Raw genomic sequence first — 21,335 nt, 5'->3', positions numbered from 1 at the left:
TGAATAACGGAGGAAAGGGCGGCGAGAAGGAGCTAAAATCCTGGCTTGGTGGAGAACTGCTGCCGTTGCTCGCTTTAAATGGGGGATGCTGGAGGAAAAAAGCTGCTAAATCTGTTTCTCATCACAGAGAGGAATGGAAGTGGTTTGTTCTGAATGATTCCAGCCATCATTAGTCTATTTTCAGCCAATAATGTGGTGAGGTTAGATGTCCTGCTGCTGGCTGTTGTAACGGACCGACTGATAGAGGTCGCCATGATGGCGCCCCTCCACCAGAACCTCTTCGTTATCAGCTCAATACCCGCTTCCTTCTACAGGAAAGCAGCTTTTCACTCCCTTCTAAATTCCCTTACTTCAAAACTAACCTCCTAAACTGCAGCCGAATGAAGCAACTTGGTGGGAATTACCGCGTTTACTAAAAGTTATAACTTAATCGGTTTTTAGGTTCTGGTTCATTACATTATCGAGTTAAAAACATGTTTAATGTCTGATAATAAATGTAGATTTATAGCCAGTAAAGCTGAAACAATCGGATTAATTATTTGATTGAATTTTCTCTCAACCTTAACCTTGTAACCTGTAGTTATACACTGTTAGATTCACTGATGCTGTCACCTTTCAGACTGTTTATCCAAAAATATAGAAAACCCTTAAATCAACAGGGGGCCCGCGACCCCTAGGGGGTCCATGAGGTACTGCATGGAGGTCACAAAGTTCTAGTTCATTACACTTATTTTTTATATTCCCCCCTGCAATTTTTTCCACTAATTGAAATATATATAAATCCACATTAACATGAATTCAAAACACTGTAGTAAACAGATAAACGGAGGCAGAAGATGTCTTTCAGTCACCCCCCCCCCCCCCCCCCAAACTGATGGCGAGATGGAGCGGAGACCCCCTGATTATATATATTGTATGAAATTGTGTTACATCAAACTAGTCCTATAGTCACTCTATTACAGGTGGAGTTGGGATTATTAAAGTATTTATAATTCCTCATTGAGGGGACGGGTGTTGTGAATCAGTGTGTGTGCATCAGTGGTGTCAAAAGTAAACACATATGTACTTAAATAGAAGTAAAGATGCTGCAGTTTAAAAACACTCTGGTAAAGGTTGAAGTATCAACTTGACCTCTTTACTCAAGTAAAAGTGAAAAAGTATGTGCTCCAAAAACTACTGAAAGTATAAAATTATAATCAAAATAAATTTTTTGACTATTTCAAAAATTTCTTTGAGATGGGGCCAAGGATGAGGGAGGTCTTGTTGGTCTCCACCTCCCGATACGCTCTCGCCTGTGTCCGACCTTTCAGACATTTGAACATCTTTTCCTGAATCCTACATTGTAGCATGGCATAGACAATTCACGTTAGCAGTTTGAAGAACACCTGCTTGCTTCTGATGATTTCCTTTAGCTAACCAATGAGTGTTTGCGTTCTATGACTCATCCAATCACACTAGTTTTCACTAGATGTGGATGGAGCCAATGATCTGCATTGGATGGAGCACATGACGGGAAATAAATATTTATAAACATTAAACCGAAGCCAAGAGTAACGAGTAACGTTTGTTTTAAAAATGTAAGGAGTAGAAGTCAGAAGTAGGAAGAAAAATAAGTACCGTATTTTCACGACTATAAGGCGCACTTAAACGTCTTTTTTTCCCCTCAAAATGTGCGGTGCGCCCTATGGTGCGGTGCGCCTTATGTGTGTTGTAACTGCGACTTTTGAGAACACCTCATTGAGGAGATGATGAAAGAGTGGCTGAATGTAAGGAGACCAGGTGTTTTTTTTCCACTCATCACCATCGCTGTTAATATGTAACTCCATGCGTGCCCATCTCACAGCTGATGTGAAAAACATGGGGAAACAAATTAACGCTGTGCTCGCTGTTCAACCGCTCGACATCGGTGTGAACCGGACCCAGCAGGTGCAGCAGAAGCAGCGAGTTTACATGCAAAGTCAATGGTTGACGCGCGTATAGGTGCAGCAAAAGGTCCCGCAGCGCGTTTTAAGCAGCAGGCGCAGCACGTCGGGAGCGTTTAAACATCTGACGCACCGCCAACGCGCTGCTGCTGCTCAGATGGAAAAATTGAAGTTTTGCTGCTGGACGCGCCGCATCAACCAATCAGAGAAGCTGATCTGGGAGCTGACAGCGAGACAGACACAGCGCTCTGATGACATATGATATTAAATGAAAAAGGCTGGATGGATGAGGAGATGATGAAAGCGTGGCTGAGGCAGGTGTATGTGAGGAGACCAGGTGGTTTTTTCCACGCATCACCATCGCTGCGTGCCCATCTCACAGCCGATGTGGAAAAAAAAGGTGAATCAAATAAACGCTGTGCTCGCCGTTATCTCGGGGGTCTGACAAAGGAGCTTCAACCGCTCGACATCGGTGTGAAGCGGCCGTTCAAAGTAAGGCTGCGAGCGGCGTGGGAGCGATGGATGACAGACAGAGACCACAGTTTCAGGATAAGTGGAAGGCAGCGCCGGGTAATTTACGCCACCGTTTGCGGATGGATTGTTGATGCTGGGACTAACGTGTCTGCTGGCTCTGTTGTTCAAGCTTTCGCAAAAGCCGGCATTATTTCTGAGGAGCCGCGCTGCACGGAAAGTGACTGACAGCGCAGAAGGGGAAACTGGCATGTCTGATTTAGCGCAGCTGTTTAATTCAGAAACAGAGGATGATGACTTTGATGGGTTTGATTAATACTTTGTAATAAATACATGAATAAAGCACAATCATACTCAGTTTTGCTCCCGCTCTATTTTTCTACCTGAAAACTTAATTCAACAGCATCCTCTGGGCCGGGTCTCCTCCTCTTCACCGCGGTGGCTGGCAGGTGTTTTTTCATCTAAATAATCTAAATCTTGCAGCTATATTTGCTGTGATCAGTGGGAATAAAGTAGTTTTAATATGTTTTTCAGTGAGAAAGTCCACCTGAAAACTTAATAATTGCAGTCAGTTCATCCAGATTATCTATTTCTGTCGGAGGCGCTCAGACCCCCACATACCAACGGTGCGCCGACAGTAGAAATCCCTTCATCAGCAGCCTCTAGGCTGGGCAGCCTCCGGGTTCACGCGGTGGCTGGCAGGTGTTTTTCATCTAAATAATTTAAACTGCAGGCACCAGGATACCGGCAATAAAAGCTATCATATTCCGTCGGCAGGTTTCAGGATTTTAAGTTAATTTAGGAGTGATCACAGCGCTGTGTCATCTGAGATGTGTCTGTCTCACGGCCAGCTCCCAGGTTTGATTAATACTTTGTAATAAATACATGAATAAAGCACAGTCATACTCAGTTTTGCCCCCGCTGTATTTTTAAATACGCAGTAGAGGTATTTAAAGGTAGTAGAGGACATGTACCTGTATATAAAAAACGCGCCCTATAGTCCGGTGCGCCTTATGTGTGTGTTAAATACAGAAATGGCACACAAAACTGAGACTGCGCCTTTTAGTACGGTGCGCCTTATGGTTGTGAAAATACGGTAATGGAATATAGATGCCTAAAAAATGTACTTAAGTACAGTTGCGAAGTATTTGTACTGTTCTTGACACCTCTGGTGTGCATTGATGACTGACTGCCTCCGTTTATCTGTTTACTACAATGTGTTGAATTCATGTTAATGTGGATTTAAAGACATTTCAATTAGTGGAAAAAAATCTAATCAGCCAAAACTTTCGTGACCCCCATGAAGAACTTTCATGACCCCTAGGGGTTGCGGACCCCCTGTTGAAGACCTCCGCTCTACATGATCAATGCTGATCAATGCTCACAGAAATGGAGCATAGTTTTTAATAGTATGAATCATAGCAGCTTCTTTTACTTATTTAATACTTTAGAATCTCAGAAACGGTTTGATCTAAGGCTGCAACTCATCGATTCATCTGTCAATGATCTTTTTAGATGAATCCATTAATAATTGGATAGCAAAAGGTTCCTTGAAGATTTTTTATGAAATGAAACCAAATGAAATTACCCTTTTTTTTTTATCTTAAATGCAAAATGTTCATATACTTTTTTTTTTACAAATTTGATATAATTACTGTTCTAATCAGATCAGAGGTTTGTGGGGTGAGGAGTTCCATGTCTGCAGTGGTGAGAGAGGAGAACTGGATGGGTAACCAGTATAGGGATGTCAGGACTTCCGTGATATGATCATATTAATGTATTTAAAAAAGATTATATATTTTTAAGATTTAAAATATATTTAAAATGTGTATTTCTTAAAGATTTTATATGTTCAATTGTTTTTTTTCTCAAATTGCTGTTTTCCATATACATTTTTACAAAAGACATCCTTTTTGGATCACATTCTCTTCCTTTCAAGCCCAAACAAACTTTTGCTTTTGACAAATAAAAAAAGCTAACATCAATGCAGGCCAAAGTTCACATTTAGAAATGACATTTTAAAATATAAAAAACATGTGAAAAGAAAAATGTTTTGAATCAATCAAATATGAAAATAAAAAATTGACCACAAAGTGAGTCTCAAATCCGTTTTTACGATTCAAACATTTTTCAAAGTTTTCTTTCTGGATTGCTTTTTTTTTTTTTTTTTTTTTTCCCATTTATAAAACAGGATTTTTCCTTGCAATAAAAATGGACCAATATTGACTCCATATATATCCCGCAGAAACTCTTTATAAGCCCCAACTGCTCTAATCTGATCTCAGCTCTTCTGCTCAGTAGAGAAGAATTAAAATTAAGAGCAGTTCTTCTGTTTACACTGATGCACGCTCTCTGAGGTTTCTCCTCTCCATCCTGCTGACTCAGACATGCTGGAGTTTCCCACAGTAAAAACTGAAACCGTTAACAAAAACGCCTTAAAACAAGATCAGTGGAAATGCCAACATGGGATCGATGTTGAAATTATACCCTGTAGGTCAGGGGTCGGCCAACAAAACTGTTCAAAAACCAATACTGGACCAAAAAACCAATCTGTCTGGAGCCGCAAAAATGTAAAAGTCTTATTTAAGCCTCGTATGGCAGCAGTTTATTAGCCAAGTGTATTAGCACACTGTAAAAAAGGGTTAAATAAACTTTTATATAAAGTGTGGTTAAATAATATACTTTGTCGTTTATGGCTGCTTATTGTGGGCAGTCTAAGGCACACCTGTGCACTAATCATGGTGTCTAATCAGCAGCTTAATATGGCACACCTGTGAGGTGGAATTATCTCAGCAAAGAACTGCTCACTATCACAGATTTAGGCCCCGTCCACACGAAGTCAAAACGAACACGAAACGGTAATATTTTCCAGAACATTTGTCGTAAAGACGGAGACGTAATAAATGTGAACGCCCACACGAATGCATGAAAACGCTGCAAAATGTATGCCAGGCCTGTAAGTGGCGCTGTGGTGCCAAAGCTAAAATAGGCGAAAACAGGCAACGAAATGTTGAGCATGCGCACTAATATTTATACAACAACCAAACCGGAAAATGGCTCTGCGGGTCCATTTTCGTGGTTCAGTCAAATTCAGGTGCTGAACTATGTCGTCGATATTGCTCTGTTCTTCCTGGAGATATTCCAGAAGAAGAAGATTCTGTTGTAAGCCCGACAGCAGGGTGAGTAGCATGAGCAGCAACCATTCAACACAGTACGGCGCCATTGTTGTTGTGATACTGTGTCGCGCATGCGTGTTTAGAGGCGACGCTATGACGCATGCGTGTAAAAAAAAAAAAATGCGGTTAGAGCTTAAAGATGGAAACGCGAAAACGGCGTTTCAGAATCTTCCCACTCTGAAGGCTTAATAAAAAAAAGATTGTTTACAGACCCGCGAAACGCCGGCTTCGTATGGATGAGAGGCTGGTTTGGTGAAAAATTTGTGCGTTTAGGCCAGGGTTTGACTTCGTGTGGACGGGGCCTTGGGCCCTGTTTGAAATTATCTTCAATAATTGTTGTTGATTGCAGATGTGTCTAGTAGTTCCTGTTTTTGTTTTTGTTTTTACTGCTTAACGCTTAATTCATTAAATCACCGCAAACGTATTCGTTTTATGAATAAATAATGATTCTCTGATTATTTTTTGCCACTAGACTTTTCCTTTGAATTCTTTTACAATATTAATTTATTAGGTTTTGCTCCATTTATGAAATTTTACAAACATAATAAAGACATCCGATTTTTTTTGTGTTGTTATTTTGAGGATTTGGGGGGAAAAATGGAAGAAAATCCACATCCCTGCATCAGAGCTCTACATGTTCGATCTATGAACGGTTTTCTATACTTGACTTACAAACTAGCAGCAGTAGTGGAGTTTGGAGATGAAATCCACTTCTTCAATCTATCTTTGCTCTCCTCTAATTTATCCAGAAGTTCTGCAGTCGGCTGCATATTTAGCCTTCCTTGGAAATGCTTTTTCCAAATGACTCTTTTTTTTATTTGAAAACCTCTCATTAAAAAGAAAATGAAAGCAAATAATTGGCTCCATTGTTCTGTGAATCCTCTGTTCTCATCAGCTATTTTCCTTCTCATCGTGCTGCGCTGACCCATGTGTGTTAAAGGCTATGATGCAAATCTTTGTTGACGGAAATATAAAAATTTATTGTTTGGTTTTATTTAATATACAAATTTGTACAGCAATGAAAACATATTGAATGTTTGCCTGACCTCCTGCACACCGTATTTAAAAAAACAAACTCATTTTTGAAAAAGCTCCAGGGTGCTGCAAGGGGGGCATTAAATAGCCTCGGGTTGCTGAGCCCTGCTCTAGGTGGTCCGTGTGTGAAGGTTGGTCCACACGCTGAGGTGTAGAGGGTCAAAAACACCGTCACCATGGAGATAGCCCAACTTCAGAACTTAATCAGTAGGAGGTCTGCCATCTTTGCACATGTAGATGTTTAAATTCCTCCTGCTGTTCTCAGAGCCGCTCTGATAATCTGAATTGAAGCACCTGCTCAGCTGCGTCTGATTTGTATAAACGACTCCAAATATTTCCATACTAATGATTAGAGACTGGTTTGAATTTGCCTGCAGTGATCACTTCCCAGACTGTAGGAAACGGTTTGAACCGTTTCTTAACGGCGGCCGATGGTGAGGTGATCGTCATCCAACCAGGCCGTCTTTTCTCTTCATCTGTGATCGTCTCCACAAAGCCTCCTGCTCCCCTACGATCTGGATGCTGATTGTCTGTGTGCGTTTTACAGGAAAGGCTTCCTGAGTGCCAGAGGGCTCCGAGCTTCAGCTGCAGAGATCTCTGGATCTACGGCCAATGAAAACATGAGGCTGACGCTGCGCTGGGTCACTAACAGGTGATGCTCGACACTCTGACATCTCCGTTTTTCTTCACTCTGTCCCTCTGTCATCAATTGCTGCTGTTTTCTGCTGCCAGGCTGCTGTTTGTAGCCACACTGTTCAACCAGGCTTACTGACATGTGGGAAGTTCCCTGTTTTGGAAGTTTCCTTAAATTTCCATTGCTGCTGTTGGACGCTCACAGGGGGGAAACTGATTAATCTGGACCTCTGGCCTAGGCTTATGTTCTGGTCAACCATCAGTTTGATGTTGGATCTCTCTCTCCTTCCAGCTGCTAACTGAAGCGTGGACCTCAGCCTGCAGCATGTAGCCTAATGCTACGCTCAGATCGCAATCGTGGAAGCAGCAAAAAAAGCCTCTGCTGCTTCATTTTTGATGCTCGTACACATTAAGGTCAGACGTGCGTCAAGAGTATCTTTGATTTTCCTGAAGCGCGTCCAGTAAAGTGTCCAGATGCGTCTGATGCTTCTGCTGCTCCTGTGTTCGATGGCAGAGAGCGGCTTTGCTATATTTATTGTGATCAGTGGGTAAAACGTTGGTTTAATATTTTTTTAAGTGAGAAAGTCCACCTTAAAGCTTCATCTGTGCAGTCAGTTCATCCAGATTACCGTCCTGCCTTCTAATATTATTTCGCTGGTGAACCAGCATGAAACAAGCAAAGGTGCTCTGTCCCTGGAATCCCCTTCTATGGCTGCCTCTGGCCCGGTCTCCTCTTGGGGTTTCTGCTACTGTTCGTGGCGGCTGGAAGTAGATTTTTCCAGCTCCAGCAGCTGCTGCTTTTGAAACATCAGATGTTTGTGAGACGTAGCTCCTGCTTCTCAAAACGCCCTGCAGGACCTTTTGCTGCGCCTTGATACCCGTCAACCATTGACTTTGCATATAAACCTGCTGCTTGAGCAGCGTGCGGTCTGAACGTAGCCTAACTCTCTGCCTGCTGCAGCTCTGCGTCTGGTTCATGTACTGCTGGAGTCATTGTTGTTTCTGGTTCTGCTGCAGGCGAGTGCTGTGGCTCTTTGCCTTCAGCTCGCTGGGTTTGGTGATGATCTCTGTGCAGCTGTTCCAGAGGAGGACGGATGGACCCGTGGAGTGGCACGTCAGCCCTGCTCACAAACAGGTGAGGCTCTAATTAAAAATCAGCGTGGTTCCAATAAAGAAAATCATTAACCAGTTTTTATAGAAAAAATCTAAACAGAAATAATTTTTTCTAAACTTCTCAGCTGTATTTACCTCCTAAACTCCCCTTTGTCACTTAAGTTAAATTGTTGTCAGTTCGTCAAAAGACATAAATATCTGATCTCTTTATAGATCTTGGACAGTACGTGTGCCCTTCTACAACCAAGTTGGCCATAAAAATAACTTTTCTTTCCTCCGCTACTTTATTGCTTTTTAACGAGCAGATACTGATCTTTAGCCATAGAGCTGTGATAACAGATGTGTCCGCTCTTTATCACCTCACCTTGTTTTCCTTGTATCTATAAAAGTTAGTTCAAATATTTAGTTTCTCACTTTCTTTGTTTTTTATTCAGAGCTCAGATTTACTTTGGCTGTTGATTAACTATATGAACAGAATGTGTTGGAAAAAGGTCCAGAACATGTGATCTATGTTCTGCTATTTTCTTTAACTCCACTGGATCCATTTAGCTTTCACTGACTGCCTGAATGATCCATCTTTATAACTGACATTGGACATTGGCCAACGGTGTCCATTCATCCGCTCTGTAGACCAGAGAAAGTCTGGATGTTGCTCATCCTGTACCTGCTGCTTTGTCTTTTAGCGACTTGATTTGTTCTTCTGTTTTTATTACTTTCTATATTTTGCTGTCGTTCATTTAAAGCACTTTAGTTAAAAATGAAGCTTTTCATTAATTAAAACATATTTGACTCGTTATCATCTGTTATTGCATTTTTAAAAACAGGAAGTAACCCCAGATGATGTGAAGCAACAAAAACCTTTGAGCTGCTCTAAATGCTGCTTTTTATGGGACTTTTTAAATGGAGTCAAATAGACGGACTGAAGCGTCTCTTTATGAGATCAGTGTTTTGATTGGATCTCAGAGCTGCTTATCTTAAACGTTCAGAGTGTTAGAGGACCTGCAGCAGAGCATCTCCTAACTCTTCCTCCACTGTCCTTGCAGCTGGTGCATGAGAACGTGCTCAGAGTTCTGGAGGGTCGGTGTCGGCCCGGCGGCGCCAGAGAGAGGCTGCTGGCTCTGTTCCCGTCATCCAGCGAACCCGTCAGTCCCTTCCTGTGGAAAGACGAGCCACTCCCTGACGAGCTCTTCCTCGACCCGCCGCCGTTCGGCTTCAGGGGTCTGAAAGGCAAAGCAGAGGATCTGCTGCCGCTGGTAATGCAAATAACCTGCTTGAAAACGGTGCTGTCATCAGATCATCCTTAACGGAAACTCTGTAATGCAAGTTTAAACAATCATCAGTCTGATTCTTATGGTGGAAAATAATTCAACGGTAATGGATTTACTTGTGAGGAAGAAACTAACCTGTTTATGAAACAGTTTTAATTATTGGAACAGAGAAAGAGGAACAGAGACGTATAAAATCAGCTGAAAGCAACAAAAGCAGCAGAGGAACGGCAGAATCTGGGACGACTTTAAACAATGAATCCACTAATCACTGACGATATAAAAGATTAAAACTAGTTCCACCTGATTAACCACTAACATGTTCAGACTTCAGTCCCATTGTTCGTTTCTATGTTTACTGCTGTCGTCCAGTAAACATTCATTCTTGACACTAAAGAGAGTTTAACATCTCTGTTCATTAAATTAGAAATGATTCGCATATTTTGATTTTTTTTCCCCAGTAACCTAAAAGGTTCCTGTTCTGTTCTATTTTCTACAAATATCTACTTTAATAATTTAATAATGTGTAAAAACTCAGCTGCAACGATAAATATGTAAATATAATGATGTTTATAAAACACTAATGTTCATTGACTAACTAATGTTCATTGACTTGTCAATTAATTGCCTTCCTTCCTTCCTTCCTTCCTTCCTTCCTTCCTTCCTTCCTTCCTTCCTTCCTTCCTTCCTTCCTTCCTTCCTTCCTTCCTTCCTTCCTTCCTTCCTTCCTTCCTTCCTTCCAGCTCCCAGCTCTGCACTCTGACCCCCCCTCACAGACGCGGTCTGGCTGTCGGCGCTGCGTCGTCGTGGGAAACGGAGGCATCCTGAAGGGCCTGGAGCTGGGCCAGCTGATCGACCGCTTCGACACCATCATCAGGTCAGACTCTGCTAGCTTAGCATTAACCACGCCCGGTTCAGGCTGTTTTAATGTGCTGAGCCGAGGGAACATTAGTGATGCTGGTTTTCCTGCCCGTCCGCCAGGTTAAACAGCGGCCCCCTGGGAGAGTTCAGCACAGACGTGGGGAATCGGACCACCATCCGGATGAGCTACCCAGAGGGCACGCCCTTCCACTGGGCTGACTCCGATCCTGAGGCTGTGTTTGTCGCTGTGGTTTATAAGAGCGGTGACATCAGCTGGATCTCAGCCATGATCAGAAAGCTGAGCGTGGTGAGCCCCTCCAGCATCACACCATCAGCCACATCAGCATCCAACATTCGCTTGTTCTTCAGCAAAACCTTTTCCTAAGGGCACTCAAAGTCCTTAAAAGTTTGTGAATTTGAAAAACATATGTTCAAGATTCTTGAAAGTTTTGAAAACAGTTATAAAGACGGGCCTCCTTGGTTTCTAGTGTTGGATTGGTCACTGCGTCCGATCAGCCGTTTCCTGTTCTTAGGGAACACAGCAGACCTCTGTGGGTCACCTGCTGAATCGGTGCACCAGTCAAAGGTGACGGGGAGTTTCAGATTGGAGTTTTATTTGCTCGGGACAACAAGAACGGAGAACCAAGATTCTCTCTTTTCCAGAGCACTTTGCTTAGATTTCACACAAGAAGTTGTTAAATCTAAATCCAACTTGGTTATAAAAGCATTTTCTCTTCACTTTAAAGGGAACTTGTGTAAATATTGCTGCCATCTAGCGGTGAAATGGGGTATTTTACTCTAACAAACACTAAACCCCTGCGCATCACGATGTTAAACACCTGAATGAAGTTGGCCCCCCAGCTTCTTCAAATCAGACAAAATTGGTGTCAAAAGTATGTGCTGGTTTGTGCAGCATAAATTTTCGTTTGTGCCGCTACTATATTAAAGATATAAAGAAATATTTCTAGAGGTCATCAAAGGTCAACCAGTCCCCCCCACCTTCTTCAAATCAGACAAAATGGGTGTCAATTAACTGAGCTCCGTTTGTGCAGCAAAAATTGTCGTTTGTGTTTCTTTGGCTTTGAACATATTAATGAAAATATAAAGGTCAAAAGGTCAACCAGCCCCCCCACCTTCTTCAAATTAGACAAAATTAGTGTCAAAAGTTTGTGCTGGTTTGTGCAGCAAAAAATTTCGTTTGTGCTACTATCAATTTAAAGAAATAAAGAAATATTTCTAGAGGTCATCAAAGGTCAACCAGCCCCCCCACCTTCTGCAAATCAGACGAAATGGGTGTCAAATAACTCAGCTCCGTTTGTGCAGCAAAAATCTTCGTTTGTGCCGCTATCATTTTTTTACAGTTTAAAATTATATAATCATAGGTTAGCATCTTATAATTTATATGAGATGGCTTCTACAAACAATTATTAATATCATTAAAATGATAGCAGCACAAAAAATGTATATATCTTAAAATATGCGTTTTTAATTTTTTAATATATTTATTTTAAGTGTTTTATATTTAAAATAAATTTTAAAATTATATATTTTTGTATGGTAAAATGTTCATTTGTACTGCTATCATTTCTATGATATTAATAATATTTTGTAGAGGTCATCAAAGGTCAGTTACCATCTGTTTTTGCTGCACAAACGGAGCTGAGTTAATTAACACCCATTTCGTCTGATTTGAAGAAGGTGGGGGGTGCTGGTTGACCTTTGATGACCTCTAGAAATATTTCTTTATATCTTTAATATGGTAACGGCACAAACGAAAATTTATGCTGCACAAACGTAGCACAAACGTTTGACACAAATTTTGGCCGATTTGAATAAGGTGGGGCGCCAACTTCACACAGGTGCCTTAAACACGTATAGCTGCTTAGGCAGCCGCTATGTGTCAAAGATCCTCGACCACACAGACGTAACCATGTCATCTGAAATGAAGTGTCTACAAGCTTCCGTTTACTGTGACATAAAGCTAACGTTCACCGCAGCTTTGAAAGCTGCACCAACAAGATTGATTCATGTTTACAGGATCTACTGTTCTGGTTTCTATGGTAACGAGCAACACTGTCCAATTAGACCAGATGGAAAAAGTTAGCTTTAGGCTAATTTAAGGGGTACAGTTCACTTATGGCTGATTTATCCTCACAAACCAGGTCATCAGCGTGTGTGTCGAAGTGTCGCAGACAGGAGGCCTCTGATTGGTCAAATCTACATCCGCTCTACTCTATGCGTATTTCCTGTTTGGTACCTTACCGGCTTGTTTTGTTTGTATGACCGCATTTGTGGAAAATGACTGAAGATGGACCAGCTAGGAGAGCGAGGTGCGCAAGAACGCTGGGACTCTTTTTCCACCTGGATCCCCGTTCTTTTTCTCCCTCATGTCCCTCTGTTGTTGCACAAACTACCCCCCACTTCCTCACCGCCTCGGCTGTATCTAGACCCACAGCTAGTTCCTGATTGTCCCTCTTGCATTATGGCGTGGAATAACATAGCGCAGACCATACTTTGGCATAAATCAAAAATATCTGCGACACACTGCTGGGGGAGGATAACCAGTCCTTTACTTGTCAAACAGAAACATGAAAACTTCAGCGTCCCTTTTAAAATCGTTATACTAAATATTATACCTATTGTTGTTAGTCCTATTTTATCCCTAACCGGCATTATACTTTCAAGATGGCAGTAAATAAGAGATGTTATTACACAATATCCCTTTAATCACAACAGTTTTCACTGAGACAGCCTCACCTGAGGCAGTTTTCTGCACTTTAATTAGTTTAGATCTTTTTTTATCAGATCCAGTTGAGAGAAATCTGGTAGATTATCACCAGATTATAACATTGTTATTAAAGGCTGTGAATGTTATTGATGCTTAATGGATTCTCATCCATCTTCTCTTCAGTTTTTCATTTCATTTTCCTTCTATTAAAGTAATGTATTAGCAGTAACTGTAGGCACATTCTGAGTTTGAAGAAATAAATTCCTGAATGGGTCATAGAGTGTGATGTGTGGGAGCCGTGGTGTCTGAAACTGTGGATTTCTCACTGTGAACTTTGCTCCCACTGGATGCCTGCCTGGTCATGTGACGCTCAGCTCTGCTTTGTGTTGCAGCCTCTGTGGGACTGGCTCTTCTTCTGGCAGAGAGTTCCAAAGGAAATCCCACTAGATCCTTCCAGGTTCCGACTCCTGAACCCTCTGGTCATCAGAGAGACGGCGTTTAGCTTCCTGAAATACCCTGAGCCCAGGTGGCGCCTGTGGGGCTGGGACCAGGTGGGTTGAACACAGCACAGACGGTGAACCAGGACATGTAGGTTCAGCTCCTTCAGCGGCCATATCTGATGAATCTGACAAAGAGACCATTCAATGGGTAACAATCTCTGGTCCACTCAGGACGTCCTGCTGCATCTCTCAGGCTTTAACCACAGAGGCCACGCCCACTTCTCAGCTTCCCGTAAAGCTTGTCAAACATGCTCGACTTATTGGTTTAATCTTTAGAAGAAGGAGGCTTGAATGCCTCTAAAACAAAAAATCATAAGTTTCTCTGCACTTTAACTCTATCAAACATTGAGTTAAAGTTCAACAACTTCTGAGCCCCCATATCTTGTATCCATAGAAACTAGAAGCATATCTTTCCAATAACCTCTTGCATAGCAAGTATATTTGTGGCCCAATTCAGTACAAAGAAAATCCAGAGTTCTTTCCATGAATTAAACAATGAATGAAACAAACAAAAGAAATATAAAAGCATGATGAAAGCAGGTATTAAAGCAAATCAAACAGTTGGACAACCTTAAACTAATAATACCTCAGTTAGGAGTTCAACTTCAACATTCAAAGGCAGCTCTAAACAATGAGTTTATAACTCTGACTTCAAAGAACTCAGCCTTTCAGTACTTTTCCAATCAGATCAGTGGAGCAGAGGAACTAAATGCTGCTTCTCCATGTTTGGTTCTAGTTCTGGGTGAACAGAGACCTGATCTAGAAGACCTGAGTGGTCTGGGAGGCTGATCCACCGCCAACAGATCTGTTATGGTTTAAGGTTCTGATCCATTCAGCGATTTCTAGACTAACTGAAGGATTTTAAAGTCTATTCTCTGAGCTACAGGGAGTTGATGGAAGGACTTCAGATCCGGGCGGATGTGTTCTACTTTCTTAGTTTTAGTGATATGCCAAGGCTCTTGGTTTGATCCGGAAGAAGCGGCCAGCGGCAAACTTTTTTTCTTCCTCATTTTGGCCGGGCGGCAAACCGGCCGCTGGCTTCTTCCGGATCAAACCAAGAGTCTTGGCAGACAGGGGTGCCGTACTAGCTGTGATCAGTTGTTTCACCCAGTTTGATAAGAGGAAAAACTCTAATAGCTCTCTGTTAGTAGCTAACTGACGTTTTGTAATTCTGTTTAACAAAATAAATTTTGAAAAATCCTCATTCAGCTGGGAACAGCGCTGAGCGCAGCCGTTGTGACGCATGACCAAATTAGCTACTTTCATTGGCTAGAAGCTGCTCGACTCTATCAAGTGTAGATTGCTTTGGCTTGAGTTCACCAAAAGGCCAACACTTTTGCGGCTGAATTTTTTTCTGGTGAATTTTTACCAGATAAAAATTGAGGGTAAGGAATTCAATTTCTAAGAAACATTCAGCTTTTAAAATTCGGTGTTAAAAAAAGGCAGATTCCAATGAGACTGTTTTTCTTCCATATAGTGAGGACACGCGCAGCAGTGTTCTGGATCAGCTGCAGCTGTCTGCTGGAATCTTTAGGCAAACCTGTGAACATTAAAACCATTGAAGTCTATTAACTTAGACTATTAATTTGAATTAAATTCAGTTATGTATTTAATATTTCTGTTACAGTTCCATAGATATTAACATGAACTGATTTATTAAGTAAACTTAACCTCAGAGCAGTAAGCTTCTTAATGAATTTTTATCTATATATCTGTTGGCCATAGTATCACTGAGCATTTTTGACAGAAAGGGAACTTTAACTGTTTGTTTTTAATTATTAATCAAGCATGAAAATGATTTCTTTGAACAATCATGCTATAGTTAAGCGTTAACTTTTAACCATCCGCTGTGCTGCATCATTAAACTGTCCTCTCTAATAAAACATGGTGTTGCAGCTGTAGCCACACCCACTGCCAACTAACCAGCCAATCAGGTCTCCTTGTCTAAAAGCATCAGCTGTTCTCCAAGGACAGCATCATGGAGCTGCTCCAAAACACACAGACTCTGACAGAGTCTAAGGCTTTTTATTGGTAGTAGAAATATAAGGTGGTGGTTAAAGGCAGTAGACTGGATCCTGGGATGACTGCGTTAAACCAGTAAAGTTTTTTACTGGGACATAATATTCAGGGATGATCTGATCCACTTTATTAACTTCTGATCCCAGAGCTCTATTTGCTTTAATGTTCTCATCATTCCTGCTGATTTTAGGAGGCTGTAATAAACTGCTCTCTATGATAAGCTGCATGTAGAAAGACAATAAAAGATTTGAACTGGATGAACTAAGAGATAATATCAGATGGACGTCTGTGTCTTCAGCAGGCGTAGAGCTGACAGAACTGGCAGCGTTGCGAGGCAAGGGCTCAAACATGTATGGCTGGAAGCCTTCTACACCAAACCAAGCTTCTGCCGCCCTGGCGTCCTCTTCCACAACATCTTCATCCCCGCTTTCCTCCTCTAAATAAAAAATGTATGACAGAGGAGACTCATCCATGACCTCCGACACTAAACTCTCCTCCTCTTGCATGTTTCCTCTGTCCATAGCGTTCCTTGACAGTGTCGTTTCTAAGTCACCAATTTAGTGCTACTTGGTCCCAATGGAATTTCCCATTGGGAACCTACTAGCACTAAGTTGCTAACTGGTTAGCAACGATGCTTCAGAGAAAACGGCCACAATCAAACTTGCTTGCGAACCTTCCACCACAACAATCCCGCCCCCTCGATAATCGACCAATCACATTCACTTTATTCACTCGTGTAAAGTCAGACACCACTCGGAAGTATTCGGAAATGCAACGGTTGGAACAGCTGCTTCCCTATAACTTTACTTTTTTTCTCTTTTTAATGATAAAGTGAACAAAGACTGCACTCATAAGAATATAGAGTGGAATAAATAAAATCAAATGTAATGATAGAAACCTTAGTCAGTTAAATAACCTGCTGCTGTCATTCTGCACATCTCTGATGTTGCTGCTATATTCAAATATCCATTACTGTAAAAATGTCCATAGCTGCATATTGGTTATTTATTCTCCAGTTTTATATTGTTAAAACACTTTACAGTATTTTATTGTTTATCTTTTAACTCTTCACTATTATGTTATTCTTATGCATTTATCTAAAATATATCTTTCTAAATGATCTAAAATCTCTAATATTCAAAAACAAAAAATAGTTAGTTAAGCAAATTGTGCAAAATAGCAAATAAAAAATAAAACTCCTATCAGATTTATAGTCCCCACCCTGCAGATATATTGGAATCTGTCCTTAAATTACAGCCATACCAATTTGCACAGTAACAGATAAAAAACCTTTAGATGAATCAAACCATCACATATCTGACTAAATAACCATTAAAAAAACTATTTTTATTAGTTTCAGATGGAACTATTCACACATTTGGATTATATTAAACTGAACTTCCAATATTCACCATTGTTCTGCACCAAGTACCTTTTTCCTCAGCAGGGTTGAGCTCAATTCATGGCAGCAGCAGCGTTGTGAAATTTCCAGGGGCGCGTTGGGCTGACACGGCTTTTTTTTTTTTTTTTACACTGGCCCTTGATTTTACATTATTAAACTATGTTCTACTCATCCATATCAGTTTTGTGTCATTTGGAGCTGTTCTGAAGATATTAGGTTTTATAATCCAAGTTACGTCTTCCTTTGGGCAACGACTTGAATGCACAAACTAAACTATTCATAATTTATTCTTTATGGTAGGCAAGCATTCATAACATGTAGGCGAATCACTGTCCCCCAGACATCAGCCGTTATATTTTTTATATTTATATCTATAAAGCAGAGTGTGCATGACGTCATCCACGTGCCTGACTGGAGTAGTGAAAGGCAGCCTGGGCCACAGGCGGCTACGCTCTACCCCTTCTATCATTCTAGCTAATCTGAATCGTTCAGTTTCATTTTGAGAGCGAGATCATCTGTGGTAGCAGCACTAGACATCTTCCAGGCATGTGAGGAAAACTAGCAGCAGTTCAGCGGACAGGATGAATGAATGGTAGCCGGCGCACGCAGATTATACATCTGCAACTCTACACATCAAATGTGGCTTGGGTCTGGTCATGAACCTTTTGCTGGTATGCTTCTGCACCGTCTGTCTGGAATTTCTAGAGACGCAAAGCAGTTTCCCGCCCAAGTGCAAGGGGGAGCCTATTTGAGAACTCGCGGGAACTTTGGCGACGCCGGCGGGAGTGTTTATCTCCCAAAACATGTTTGAGACATCGTACAAGTGGTTGTAGTTCCAAAATTCCTCAATCAACCTTTCATCGTGGTTATCCATTGTTATTACTCCTCAGTTTTTAAAAATGGCGCGCCCCGGCACCGAATCGAGAAGGACGACCACACAGACAGCTGGAAAGGCATACCAAGGACCAATCACAGCTGCTTTTCGTCAGTGCACTTCTGCTTGAGGTCTGCCAATTAAAAATCAGCGGGGTCTGACTAATGAAAATCATCAACCAGTTAAGGTCCGAAGACTTTTTAATGATCTGTTACTTTAAACAGAATTTAACACTGAAATAAAATCCGGTGTTTATGGATCAATGTTATACATTGAATTTTTAATTAAAGAAATATGAAGAAAAAAAGTGTTTTTTGAAGTAGAGAACAACAATCTTTTAGTTTGGAATATTTTTCCTGTCTTAATGTTGGCAGTGGGCTTTATGCTGCCCTGCAAGGCTTTAAACCTGGTTTGAATGGAGACTAAGTCATTCTCATATCAAGGAGCTCATTTTGAGCCTGGATCCATATTTATTTTTGATTCTGTTCATGGTGGAGAATCCTGCTTCACAGCAACAGGTTGAGCCAAACATCCTCTAAATGTTCAGGGTCCGCTCCGGTCCGGCCAGGTAAAGATCCGCTATTGCAATCGAACCAAACAGGAAAAAGAATGGCGAGAAGATCCGGTCTGTCAAATTAAAATATAGTAACAACAGATTGATAACTACAAATTAGAGCATAACTTTTTTATACATTTCTAAAAACTAACACTGTTTATTTAAAAGATTGGATGCAAACTATTGGTTCTTCAACAGACCTGGAAGCAGATTTCTGATTTCAATCAGAAACCGCACATCTGCTGGATGCTGATGGGGATTTTTTGTATATGTCATATTAAATTAAGCGTTAATTTCTGCATGTTTTGCTCCTACGAATTTAATGGTAATATCACGCATGCTCTCCTAAAGCTCAGAGGATAAGTCAGAGCGCAGCAATAAGGGAGGAACAGCGGAGGCGGAGGAGCGTGGATGTGGGATTTCAGAGTAACAGGAGAAGCGGCGCAAGTTACATTTAGGCACTGTCGTTAGACAACATGCGGCCATTTATAACTGTTTAAAATCAGGTTGGGTCCAGATTATCCAGCAGTTGGATCCGGATCCGGACCGCAGTCCATTAATCTGTGACCTCCGATCTAGTGGCTTGTAGTGGCAAAGATGGCCACTTATTGGAAGATGAACTACTTTGTTCCAGCAAGTAAATGTGATTTTATAAGGATTTTAATGCAGTTTATTAAGCAATAACATCACAATATTAGAACAACAATCTACTTAGAGGTACTATAGATAAATGATTTCGCGAAACAAACGGCTTCTGCAGCAACCGAAACTGTCAGTAATTGTGGAGCCGATCTGGCAGACTGTAAGCCTGGTGGCTGCTGCCAGTAATGCGCCGTGTCAGCCTGACGAGCCACCAGAAGTGTCACAATGCTGCCATGAATTGAGGTGCTGTCCCTCTTTTTCCTCTGATTATAAATCTGGCCTTGGGAGAACGCAGCCTATGAATTTGAACGCAGCCTTGGTCTAATATTTTTTTCATAATTTGTAGCAGTATTATGAATAATGAACCTCAGCCTGCTTCTAAGATCAGATGAAGAGGTTCCTGTCGGCCATGATGAGCATCTCCCTGGGTCTCAGACCTGCTGCTGTTCCAGTAAAACCATCAAAGCTGTGATGTCTGGATCGTATCGGAAATGAAACAGTTGGTATCAGAACATCCCTGACTGTTATCTGATCACTTCCTGTCATAATGAGCTAATCTCAGGAACATTCAGCCTCCAGCTTCAGCCAGAGTCAGTGCATGGCTCCGCCCACATATACGATCAGGATGCAGTAATGTAGCGCCACGCGAACAGCAACGGGTTAGATTCCTGTTCCTGTCGTTACATGACACCGTTCCTCCGAACCCTGCCTGTTTTCTCCTGATGAAGCTGACCCCATTTTTGATTTTCCCCCTCAGAACGTGCCCACCCTGGGGGTGTCTGCGCTGAACTTGGCCAGCCTGCTGTGCGACCAGGTCAGCCTGGCGGGCTTCGGCTACAACCTGTCCCAGGAGGGCGTTCCCCTGCACTACTACGACCAGCTGCCCATCAGCTTCATGCAGCAGCAGAAGATGCACAACGTGGACAAAGAGACGCGGCTCCTTCGGACGCTGGTGAGAGAGGGCGCCATCAGCGACCTGACCGGAGGAATCCACTGCTCCTTCTGCTCCAGCTGACCTCCTCCCATCGGCTGAAACAAAGCGGTTTGAACTTTTCCCACGTTAAAACAACCTGCTGGTTTTAACCGCCGGCTGCTGCAGGCCATCTTGGAGCTGCTAAGTCCCAGGAATCCATCTCAGTGTTGAACTTCTCTCATATTTAAGTTTTTAACTCGTCTTTTAGGGATAGAAAAGCATCATGGGTTTTTTTATGAACACTGAGAAGCGTTTTAAAGCAAAGGGGGCGGAGCCAGGCTGGATCTGCGCTCCGTTCGCTGTCCGCTGGCTGACGGACCAACAGGAGTGTCGTTTACCTGTTTAACCACTACTGAAGATCATTCACTGTTCAGATCAAAGTTCTTCTTTATTTGAAGCCGGCTTCAAATAACCTGACTTTCCACACAGAGAAAATAAATCTTATCTTTATTCCTCGCTCTGACACTAATTTCAGATTGCACTGTGGCGACTTTTAACATTAAATGTTATATTTTCCTTCATTGTTTAATTTGGGACCATAGTTTTGTTTGTAACACTTCATTTTCTTTTATTCTGTTCATGTCATTGAAATGAAATGTTCTGTGTTCGAAATAAAATATAGAAACGCCTCTGACTGTTGGCTGCTTGATTTATTAGAAACAAACTGGATTTCTTTGGATTCTCTTAGAAGTTATGAAAAGTAGAGAAACGCCGACTGGTTCACCGTAAACAAATAGGAATTTATTTCAGACAATTTTACAAACGACAATAAATGAATTTAATTCAGTTTATTTCTATAGCGCCAATTCACAACATGTCATCTCAAGGCCCTTTACAGTTCACCAGATCATACAGTTAAATTGATTCAAAGTTTTCTATCTAAGGAAAACCAGTATATCGCATCGACTCATTCACTCGAAGGCAATCCCTCACACTAAGCATGCTTGTAGCGACAGTGGAGAGGAAAAACTCCCTTTTAACAGGACGAATTAACCTAAACGTAAATGGAAACAAAACCCTCCACCAAATAAAGCTGTCGGTATATACAGCCAGAGAAATGACATCAATTAATGTAAGTCGTCTGAAAAGGGACCCCTCTCCCTGTAATTGCACTTAAATTAATTTAAAGTTGAGTAACCTTCATGTTAAACTTGTTTTTTTTCTA

The 21,335-nt window shown here is 41.6% G+C and overlaps 1 protein-coding gene across 1 annotated transcript; it reads left to right on the top strand.

Annotated features, from left to right (window-relative positions):
• The first annotated feature begins 6,949 nt into the window (after positions 1–6,949).
• On the top strand, positions 6,950–20,801 carry st3gal5 (ST3 beta-galactoside alpha-2,3-sialyltransferase 5). The gene is made up of 8 exons (XM_038301454.1): positions 6,950–7,038; positions 7,152–7,256; positions 8,255–8,372; positions 9,394–9,603; positions 10,359–10,492; positions 10,597–10,783; positions 13,597–13,755; positions 19,955–20,801. Exons 1-8 carry the CDS (start codon positions 6,950–6,952, stop codon positions 20,210–20,212), a joined length of 1,260 nt encoding a protein of 419 aa, XP_038157382.1. The 3' UTR covers positions 20,213–20,801.
• The last annotated feature ends 534 nt before the right edge of the window (positions 20,802–21,335 follow it).

The sequence above is a fragment of the Cyprinodon tularosa genome, unplaced genomic scaffold (genome assembly GCF_016077235.1).
Source record: "Cyprinodon tularosa strain WSP-4 unplaced genomic scaffold, ASM1607723v1 ctg468, whole genome shotgun sequence".
NCBI lineage: Eukaryota > Metazoa > Chordata > Actinopteri > Cyprinodontiformes > Cyprinodontidae > Cyprinodon > Cyprinodon tularosa.
This window is presented reverse-complemented; position numbering and strand designations above follow the sequence as displayed.

Bases quoted from the DNA above. Each gene is read 5' to 3' on its own strand.
- st3gal5 (XM_038301454.1), top strand. From the start codon at position 6,950: ATGATTAGAGACTGGTTTGAATTTGCCTGCAGTGATCACTTCCCAGAC. The intron at 7,257-8,254 runs GTGATGCTCGAC...GTTCTGCTGCAG, and splicing joins CTGCGCTGGGTCACTAACAG to GCGAGTGCTGTGGCTCTTTG. The intron at 10,784-13,596 runs GTGAGCCCCTCC...TTTGTGTTGCAG, and splicing joins TGATCAGAAAGCTGAGCGTG to CCTCTGTGGGACTGGCTCTT.